Raw genomic sequence first — 11,398 nt, 5'->3', positions numbered from 1 at the left:
CCAGAGACCATATGAAAATGCCACAACAACAAAGGATGTGGGAACAAAATACCTGGCAGCACAGAAGAGGTTCATCAAAAAATAGAAAGATGAAAAAATAAGTTGGCTGTCTGTCACCTGGCAAAAGGAGAAGGCGGTTTAATAACTCTGAACAAAGCCGTTCCCTCTAGCAAGTCAAACCTTTAATTACAAAACATGATAGGAGACCAAAGCCTCCCAATATTACCTCTGCATCCTTGATACAAATCATACAAAGCAAATGAAGCGTTTAAAAAGGAATGGAGAGGAGCACTAGCACTGAAGCGCAACTTGCAGAGCGAGGAACCGAAACAGAGAGAGAGCAAACGAGTAAAGCTGGGAGGAGAGGGACGATGAGTCGCTCCAGCGGCACACGTATGAAAATTGATGTGGAGAAGCAATTGATAGTTAGAGAACATGAAGCAGGCTCTAAGGTAATTATCACTACTGCCGCCTTTTGATATAAGACTGTCTGAGTGTGTAATATGGCAAATTAAGCACATCCAAGGTGGATACATTGAGAGCCCCTTTCTGCCTTAAATTTCAATTATTCTTCTCCATTACTGGAAAATATATATTCGAGATGTTAATTAGCACAGCATATGAATTTTCACTCGCTCGGGGTAGGAATGTTCTATGTGTGTGTAGGTAGGAGAGAGACAGAGGGTTTAGCTTGATGAGACAGTTACCTTATAGGAATGCACAGTGTACAAGCCAGCTTAATCATCATAAGCAAAGCTCTTGACAAATATCAACAAAAGGCACGATGCTATGTAAACCCACACAACTTCCACATGTTTAGACTAATACAGGAACCAAACAAAAAACAAGACATGCAAACAAAAGCATGTCTTAACACCCGAGTCCAACCCCGCCACCCCCATCCACTTCCACACATATGAACAAGCATACATGTGCATACATAAAACATATGTACCACCCACAAGGCAGCATGAGCCACAGCAACTATGGTTCCCAAAGGAACATTTGCTAGAACGACATGAGATTTAATAAAGTAATATTATTTTTAGTCCATTAAGCAAATGTTTATTGCAATAAATAACTTTTTTTCATTTTCAGCGGTGGTTCAGCTCAACAAAAGAAATGGCACACAGTATGTTGTTTAGTAAGCAGGCTACAGATGGTTTGTGATGAATATTCTGATAAGTCACAACAGCATGGCAACATTATCAATAAAAAGGCATTTATTTAAAAAAAAAAAAACTGCACTGCTTGACCTGCAAGTTCAAATGCTGTGATACATCAATAATTTAATATACCACAATATATGCAGATTGTCTGTGCCCCCTAATGGAAAGATTCATTCTTGTAAACATTAGTTTTGTTGGATGAAATAGATCTTGCCAGTCTGCCAAGAACTAAACGATGCAACTTTTTTTCCTGGCTAGATACCATTTAAAGCTCTCTGTCCAAGTGGAAAAATAATTGTGTTCTGACCTAGATTTGACTTATATAGTGTACAGAGGAGAGAATACATCTGTTTTGCATTTTTGTCATTGTGACTAAAAACAGTTGGATCATCGTAATGGTACATTCATCAAACTGTAGCAGTAAACAGACAGAAACTGCCACTGCCAACGGTTTGTGTAATCTCAATTTTGGTAAAACTTTGAAACTTAGAAAAATTGGTATTTATATTTGCTTATTCACTGTTTTTCAGTGACTGATCTGAGCTCATTACCATGAATGTTCTTATTGAACCTGTTCACAAATTGAAGCCATTTTCCTTAGAGATTTACAGAAATATATTATTAACTGTGTTTATAATAATTAGGAGTGGACGGTTTTACTAAAAATGTCTCCATAATTCTCATTATTAAGGGCTCTTGTGAATAATGGTTAGTTGCTCCTGCAAAACCATCAAGCAAAGACTATAGAAACATCCTTTGTCTTCATGGAATACTGCCTTTGAACCTCTAAGTACCTCTTCAGAGGCGTTTTTCCCTAAAATGAGTCAATCCTTTCAATATGATGTAGCTTTACCTTTACTCTCCAACTGTAACTAGCCAACCAAACAACAAGACTGCCCTCTGGTGGTGATAGAACAAAGACTAATAATCTCACATATGACAAACAGCTACATTTTAGAGTACATTCGTCTTCATTGTTTATTATTTAACAACTCAAAACCTGTAGTCCAAGGCCATTACTCTGCAAGTAGTTGGGTCTGAGAAAAAAAATTAACTGCTGTACATTTTGGCTACCATATACCATTTCTTATGAGGGTATGGGTTAAAAATATCTGCGTTCAGAACCTTATCTCTTTATTTTCTACAAAGAGAAAAGATAAGCATGGCTCTGCAGTCTCCAGACATAAACCAGTCTTTTATCTTGACATACTGCTTTTGTTCAGTGTGGAAATAAATCTTAGTTTTACAAAGACATGCACTTTATATTGGTGATGACATAGAGTATTAAGTCAATTCAATTAATTCGCTAAAGTTGCATCGACCTGAATAAATGAATGTGAAATGTAGCCAACAATACAATCCATTAATTAGAAAATGTACATGAATGTGCTGTGGGCAATGGAAGCAAAGAGAGATTTTACCAAAAATAGTCGAGTCTGACTTTTTTTGGTAAAATCTTGAGTTATGGTGTCTAAATTTTGACAAATTTTTAATTTTTTTTTTAACTTCAATTTCTTGATCCAAAAAAATTGCCATCTTGAAATCCTAAACCTAAAACCTTAAAAGTTTCTAAAGGTGAACTTGAACTGACTTTCTGAACATTTCAGCATATAAGCAATCAAATTATTGTGCCTTTTTTTTGGCTTCCATATGGTTCTTAATGTGAAAAATTAATAGGAGCAGTTGGAGTTACTGTAACACTTTATTTTTTTTAAATACCACAGGATATTAGAACAGTCAGTCACACATATTTTTTAGAGGCAGAAGACATTCTGGTCCCCCTCACCCTGTTTTCATAAAGAGGAAAAAGGGAAACCTTGGGTGGCAGCAGAGGCTAAGTTTACAACAAATTCACCTACACAGAAAAGAGTGCTCACCGTATTCCAGTTACGATCGTCTGGTTTAACTGGCATGCAATGTAGATAATCTGTCACAGAGTATCCATGTTGCGACAAGGAAAACATTTTTTTCACTTTCCAGCTGCTCCTGCCCTGTTTGAACAAAGCCAGGTTACCTCTATCACACGAAAGAAATCATAATTTCAGCAGTACTATTGGTCCTTTTGAGGTCACAACAATGAGGGCTTGCAAGGGCAGGGCTAGAGAGAGAGAGAGACTTATAGGCTTCATTTGCCAAATGGATACCAGTAGCCTATAATGAAGCCTTTGGTTAGGCTATATGTACAAAATTAGTCTTGTGCATGGGAGCCTCAGGCTTGTTGCTAAATAGTTTATAACCATGCACAACACAGGACGTGTCTGGCACGGGTTTCTCTGTCAAACACAAAACAAAAATAACCACATTAACAGCAGATACCTCCATGCATGTAAACATAGCCAGTGTTGCCAGCTACAGTATATACAGTGTTGATTCAGGCAGTGCATGATGAGACCAAGTCAGTAATGCCAAAGTCAGCTATTAGAAGGTTCATATTTAGGGGTTAAATCTCACCAGCAGCATGTTTGCAGTCAGGACAAGGCATCATTTAAAATCAACTTGTCACTTCTGACATTCTGTCTCTGAATTTATCTTTCAACAGTACCATCACCGAAGCAATAACAGATTCATTGGCACATTAAACACCATAATGAACAGAGAGTGACATAATGAATACAGATCATTACTGACATTAAGTTTTTGCGAGATAAAAACCTAAGCAACATTATCAGTGAGCCATATCTGTGTGATATTTTGTATAACAAAAGTCATCAGACAAAAGAGGAAAAAACAAAGGGACTCTTCAGTGTGACAGTGCAGCAGTGTGAAATGATGTATTCATGGCCATTAAGTCTGACTGGCAGAAGGACACTGAGCACAACACACAGATGAACAGATGTAGTGAAATAGGAATGTGCCACCAGAAGATGTTTTCAGTTCTAACTACTATAGGGTGGAGAGAAAAATGGGATGCAAATGACTTTCTAGAGAAACACAGCTTATTTACAGGATAAGAAAGGAGTGCAAGGCTAAGCTTTCATAGACATTCACACACTTAATATCCACAGTATATACCAAAAGACATGCGTAGAGGCACATACATATTCATCATACAAAAACATACCAAAAGCAGAACACCAGTCAGATACGGCTTTTGTGACTGAAATCTGATCAACCAACAATGAAAAAATGCTTGCAAAAGCACTGACATCATGGGATGTGAAAAGGCAAAAGCTGAAGTTCCAGCCCTTTGAATAAAAATAGATTAACATTGTCACAACAACAGAGAGACATCAGTAATCTTCCATTCATGTCTTAACCAATATTGAGTGCCAGCCTCATTTTAAACATAATTCAACAGAATGTTATCACCCAAAGAAAAAGAATCTCCTTTTTTTTAAAGAAAGGAGGTACAATATTTGGTTTTCAAATTGGGGTCTCAAATTTAGCAGAGTATGTTCAAACATCTGCATGGCACACTATTAGCGCCTTGATAAATTAAAAAAAAATCCCTGCTTTGATCCCGAAGAGAGGAGCAGAATCAAAACGAGAAATAACATTAAGTGTCTGAAAGGTTTATCAAGGCCACCAATTTAAATTGGATTGGAATTGGTATCTGACTGCAATATGGAACTGTAAATTGAAAAAATAAATTCTTGCATGGTTTGAAATGCTACACTCTTATTAAGACAGTCAGATTATTTCCAAAGTCATTGGGGCTAAAAGGCATCTCAAGAAACTTATCTCAATGTTTCTGCACACCTAGAGAGAAAGTGTATTTTGTAAAAATCAAAGTAAAATCACATTTCTTTAGACTATGAATAAAAACAACCTTTCAGACTAAAGAAAATAGCTAAGATCTCCAGAGTTGTTGCAGTGTTGTAATGTTTGTATTGCTACAGACCAATGATTCCTTTTTCCTCACTATAAGTCACAAAAACCCTTATGTTTTGTTTTTTGCCCTCTGTAGTTTGGCAGAGCACATAAAGAAGACACAATTGAAAGTCACTGTCACAAACTAATAACAAACAAAAAAATCAGTTACTTTAATTAATGGTCACTACAGAGTAAAATAAATTAGACTCCTTTTTTCAACTCATTTGAAATGTTACTCCTCCTTCTCGTGTAAAGAGGCACGTACACGCTGGCGCACACAAAAAGCTGTGAGAGCGCTGCAGCAGGCAGTGAAGATGAAGAGTGCAACGGCGTCGTGTGCAAGATCACCATGAAGACGCTCGTACAAGGGACGGCGCTCCGTGAAGTCTGTTCGCAGTGCTTCGACCTGCATCAGGGTGCACACCACCACGAACACGTGAAAGAGCTGGTGGCCCTGCCCGATGAAGTCACACTTCCCCGGAAACAAACTTTCTGGGTGAGGGCAGCAGAAGAAATATGCGCTGATTAAGAAAAAGAGCACATGGTAGAAATGGTATGACACAACTGGGTCGGAGCAGCCCTCCTGATAGCAGCTGTAGATGCGATGAACCACAGGGCTTATGTCTAAACAGTAAGCCAAGGCTGAGGGCACCACTTGAAAGAGCTTGTGGGCTAACTTGGGCAGCTCAGGCCTCGCATATTTGCCATAGCAGCAGCCAAAGCAAGTAAGCCAGGCCAAGAAAGCTGCAGAGGGTAAAAAGAGCCCTTGGACTCTAGTGTGCCACTCTTTCTCTATGGCGTAGTAGTAGTGTGCAAGAGCACTGCCATACTGGTAAACAGCAACCCCCACGTAGTCGAGGAAGTAGAAGGTGTAGTAAGAGAGCTCGGACTTAGCAGAGAGGAGATGAGCCAGAGCACTGAAGGAGAGGTAGGTGAAGGCTGCCAGGAGGACAATGAAGAGGGGCTGAGCATGAGGGTCTCGCAAAAAATCTACCGTCTGTGAGATCTCCTGCCACTTAACCAAGATGATGAGGGCCGCCAGCAGATGAGTCCACACATTGAGGGTCTCATTGTGCCTTTGGAAGAGAGTGAGGAAGTAGTAGCGCCAGCTTTGGTCCGGCTGTCTGTAGCCGGTGAGGATGTGGCGTTCACGGAACACCCAGGGAACATCAGACACCTTCACAGTGCAAGGCAGCGTGGGGAAGGCTGACTCCAGAAGCTGAGGGATCTGGCGCAGCTGCTGCGCATTGATAAACAGGCGACCAATCTGCTCCATCACCACCGTCGCCATGGCAAACTGGAGGCCAGAGAGGAGGACAGAAAGAATCAGTCAATACATCTGTTGATCAATAACTTTGAGCTTCTGTCGTCCAAGGGTCTGCTTGTGTGCAACTCGGCAAGGTAAAACTCATGCAGACTGTGTTTGTGTTTTCCAGCAATAATACAAGTACCATAAATCAAAGAAGTACTGTATCACACATTTGGTTAATGAATGGAAGATTAACAACAGTTTGGACAATCACAGTAATTTAAATAAACTATCAAGGAAACACATTTTTTTCTTTGCTTGCTTTGAACAGTTGTGAAGACAAAACAATTTGATAAGGTCACGTTTGGCTTTGGGAAATTCTGACTGGGACTGTCATTGTTTTCTTACATTGTCTAAACCAAATGATTTGTCCAAAAGTAACCAGATTCACTGATCATTAATCATTAGCTGCACCCATACATTAAGAAAATACCTGGTCAAATGAGAAGGAAATGACAGACAGACAACTAACCCATTCAGCAGACACAAAGTGGAAATAACATTCACCAGGAGCTGTGTTTTTTGCCATCTGACTAATGTAACTGTGCCCTCTTTTTACTTTTCTCAACCAATTACTAAGAAAAAGTCTGTCTCTGTATCTGCTAAAAGTTCCACATGAGTCCACCAGCTGCTCTTTAACTGTGTCCGCTGCTGAGCAGGTAGTGCGCAGTGGATTTATTGGTGAAAATCATGGTAGATGATGAGAAAAGCAAAACAAAAACCCACAGACTGTTGATAAACTAAAGGTGTTCATCGGCTGTAGCCTTGAGTGATAATCCTTTATGCTCTTCACTAATAGTGACCCCATTCACATTGGTCATCTCGTCCATTGTTAATAACAAGAGCACCGAGGAGTGCAGCTTTAAGTGCTTTCATTAGTGAATTACCCGGAAGCTTTAATAATAATTAATGATCATGTCATTCCCAATGGTTGGATGTTTGGTGCTGTGTTTTTGTTTGGCTGGTGTACCATCTGACTGGTGTCTCTGAATGAGTTCCCAAACCTTTAAACCTGCTCTGCACATCACTTGTAAGGACCATTGCAAACCACAAGACCTCAGGTGCAATAAAGTTCTGACCTTAGCTGCCCTTAAAGTCATAAAATCTGCCAATGAGGCCATTTTCAGCAGTGACGATTGCAAACAGGAAATTACTTCCTGAAAAAAGTGGAACTAGACACACAATAGATATTTGTGTTGAAGAGGTGTTAGGCAGGATCTGAAAATTGTTTTTAGTATCAAACACATGGGCAAGTTATTTGTGCAGAAGTGAGCTGGACTGGGCAATCTGAGGAGGATGAATAAGGAGCAATAGTAGGAAGACAAAAAAGAAATACGTGAGGGTCCACCAGCAGATCTGTCTGGACCAAAATTATCATGAAACCTTAAAGGCACGTATCTATAAACTACATATCAGACGCCTGAGATTTTCATTGAGCATCAACAAAGGGCAAACACGAGAGGAACCAACCAGCAACAGAGCCGCCCAGTCCCTGATTACTGGTGATAAAATATGTGGCTAATCCAGTCTAATACACAAAGAAATGTTAAAGATACAAGTATCACAACATAGTAGAGGACAGCTGACGAAAGGCTTGACTTTTGTATCCAAAGACGTGATCCCCTCACAGATGAAATGTCACAAAAATGGAAAATGGTGTAATAAGTGCATCTCTTCCTGTTTGATAGTATCACGACCTCAGATTAGTTCTTCCTCGTCAAATCTAACGGTTTGTGGACTTTCTCTTAAGTAAATAAACAGCAAGAAGATTAGAGGCAGTGTGACTTGCAGTTCCTAATGCATAGCAGGAAACTCGTTTTCTGTTTGTTGCAATACTAACAGATGAAATTTAAAAACTAAACACAGCAAGCGTTCACGCATAACTGCTTTCGTCTGCGGGGCTAGAATTAATATGAGCGCCCTCTACATACACCGAGACCACGGCTGAAATCAGCTGAACACATCATTAACGTGATGCTCGGACTCCAGATCTTTCTGGGTTTGTGTAGGCCTGTGTACTTCCCAGAGATGTGAGGAAGGCAGAGAGCAGCAGACTGTGTGGGGATGAGGCCGAGGTTCAGGAGGAGAGACTTGGAGCGATGAATGGGAAGGGATTAACGTTACGTAACATAACCCCATCCGACGTCCACACCCTCAGCTTCCAGCAAAGGTTGCAATCTTTTAAAATATTTATGAGTGAAAAACATGCTAAATAACCAAGAACGTATTTTTAAAAAATGTAGATATTAAACACTGGCCTATAGGGGGCTAAAGGCAATGAATTCCCACAGGCAAATCTGCACCTGATCAACGTGTCTTGTTCAAATTTCACAACCGGTGTACGAAATCAATTTGCATGCAGCCTTCCCCCCGAGATCCGAGGTTTGCTTCACTCCCCTGCGTGCATCGCAAGCCTCTGCCGTGTGGTGTTTGGTGTTAAACTGATAAAATACCGCTGCACATTCATGGAAAAAAAATGACAGGGGAGGGTTTGGCATTCGAGGCGCATCTGAACGCGTTTCACGCTGCTCAACTGTAACAACAAAAAAAAATATATAGCAAGATATTTCGAGATGAAATTGATTTCAAAAATTGACATACCTGCAGATGGTAGAATCAATCCAAAGGCTTACGTTTCGCAGTCGATGAATGATTCAGAGCCGTCCGGAGAATAGATAGGCCTAACATTGTTTGAAGGGGTGAATTGAGAAAGGATGACCGTGACGGCAGCAACGCCTGGTGGCTCCCACCGCGCAGCTGCTAGCAGCAGACAGGGTAGTTTGACAGGCAGGAAATCTAGCCAATCAGCAAACAGCGTGCCGCTCCCTCCTGTATCGTCCGTCCGCGCACAATGATTTGACCAATGACAGCCGTCCACTGGCTGATTATCCCACCTACTCTCAAATTTTCCGCTGTCCTGTGAATGCATGGCACTTCAGTGAGGCATTTTGTCAGATAAAACGTGTTGGTTGTGTTCTAGTTGACCTCATATCAAACCATAACCATGTTACTTGCCATACTAAACTATACAAACAATAGTTGTTTTTTGAACTCTTGAGTTGTCACAATGATATATTAAGATATTCCTAAATTCCTTACCTAAATAAAGTTTAAAGTATGACAGCCACATTTGCCGTTCCTCATTTGGTTATCAAAACAAGGCATTTCCCTGCTTGATAATGTGGTCAGATTGTTTTTATGGTATGTCCCTTTCTCTTATTTAGCAGGTACTGTTGGACTCAGTGTTTCTGTAAGGTCTGCATTGTTTCCTTTATGAGAATCTTACAGAGTACGCACTGTGTGTACTGGCACTGAATATGTTGTGGTTATTTTTCCAGTCAATGATGATCCATGTTTTCACTTGAATAAAGCCAACTTCAAAGAATTTAATGGTCCAATTTTTGGTATCAAATATACAGTGTATTCAAATTTACAAGTTTTAGAGATATGTGATTCTCACAGGGCAGCAATCTTGTGAACCTATGATGATCTTTTATAATGCATTGCTATAGATTAAACTCGCATTATAGCATTGTAAAAAGTAGTTGTGAGTTCAACCTTAAGCCCAGCAGTAAAATACAACATACACATTAATACAGCAGTAGCATGATATCCATTCATAAACATCAGGTATAGTAGTAAAACACTTAACTGAGCTGAACATTCTCCTGTACAAGTACTTGTACTTTTAATGCATCAGCCAGTACATTTTGTTGATAATACTTTTTAAGCAAGTTTTTGACTGAAGTACTATTTTGTACAGGAGTATTTTATTGTGTTTTACTTCAGTAAAAGGTGTGAATACTTCTTCCAGCACTGCTGAAATGTGTGTGGTCCAAACTTGGAACTGAGTGAGGAAACATTACACACTATTTGCAAAATTACACATTTTAGAAATATCCATAGACTCAAATTATTTTGTGTAGTCAACACATGCAACAGATTAGTGTAGTTGTAAATGGACTGAAAAATCAGTGAGTTTGTGCCACCACGTTGTCTGAGTTTTAGAGACTCTATGTTAGCTACAAGAATATGTGACAATGTAATCTCTGTAGCAGTCAGGACTGCGCCCATTTAGCTGCTTATGCATGATGGAATCACTGCTTACAAGTAAGACATCTGCTGCTTTGTCTACTAACACTTTCTTGTGTTTATTAGATTACATTTGTGTCCACACAGTCCAAATACATTCTGAAGAGGTGAATGTGAAACTGTAATTAGGCTGCAGGTGTAACTGTGGGAACACATTAATGTGTCACCACAGTGATAGGTTTGGTGTTTCCTTGCCTTTTGACCAGTCTGGTATAAAGTGAGATCTTTAGGTGGAATAAGCAAGTATTAAGTATGGATTGATAGATATGTCATATTCATCGGTTGCTTGTGTTGCATATTTGTATAATGGAAACAAGTTGTGACCCACACCATGAGGAAAACACATCATTAGGTGCTGTTCTTATTAAATGTGACCATAAATGAAGGGACACCCCCTTATCACACCTGGCGGAGTGCACTGACCATGTACTAAGACTGTGTCCTTGCTCCTTCCTGCGTGTTGACCCTCCACCCCACCCGCTCCGACTTCCATTATTTGTCTGTCATATCAAAATAAAGCCAAAAGACACAAAAACAATAATCATAGAAAGTCTTTACTCACAAACAAGCTCAGGTAAGGGACATTCTAGTACAAACAGAACACAAAAATGCCCAATTGTACTAAAATAGACTTCAAATATATAATCCAGCTTTCTACTTGTTTTATTGGTTCCTTTAAACAGTTGATTCCCAGGCTTTTTGGCTTGTGTTGCCTTGATGTGAAGCAATTTCTGTAATATCCATATCCTCACAACATGGCCTCACTATGGACATGAGGTATTTCAGTGATTTTACTTTCTCAAATATCTTATTTAAAGGTCTTTACAGGCCTGAAGGGACACGTTTGCAGTATTTTACAAGGAAAAAGCAAAAGAATAACATAGATATAATCGATTTCTCTAACACTTGTCTTCTTCTCTCTTTCATATGATGTCCCTGCACATTTGTTTTGGGACCCTTAGAAGTCGCTGCTTTCAATAGTCACTAAAATTGTCAGAGTGCCACTAGATGTCAG

At 39.6% G+C, this 11,398-nt stretch overlaps 1 protein-coding gene across 1 annotated transcript; it reads right to left on the bottom strand.

Annotated features, from left to right (window-relative positions):
* Positions 1–5,054: 5,054 nt before the first annotated feature.
* Positions 5,055–9,112, bottom strand: paqr7b (progestin and adipoQ receptor family member VII, b). The gene is made up of 2 exons (XM_046400355.1): positions 8,893–9,112; positions 5,055–6,279 (listed from the first exon to the last, which is right to left on the bottom strand). The coding sequence occupies exon 2, from the start codon at positions 6,271–6,273 to the stop codon at positions 5,215–5,217; it is 1,059 nt and encodes a 352-aa protein (XP_046256311.1). The 5' UTR covers positions 6,274–6,279; positions 8,893–9,112; the 3' UTR covers positions 5,055–5,214.
* Positions 9,113–11,398: the final 2,286 nt, after the last annotated feature.

The sequence above is a fragment of the Scatophagus argus genome, chromosome 9 (genome assembly GCF_020382885.2).
Source record: "Scatophagus argus isolate fScaArg1 chromosome 9, fScaArg1.pri, whole genome shotgun sequence".
Classification (NCBI taxonomy): Eukaryota; Metazoa; Chordata; class Actinopteri; family Scatophagidae; genus Scatophagus; species Scatophagus argus.
This window is presented reverse-complemented; position numbering and strand designations above follow the sequence as displayed.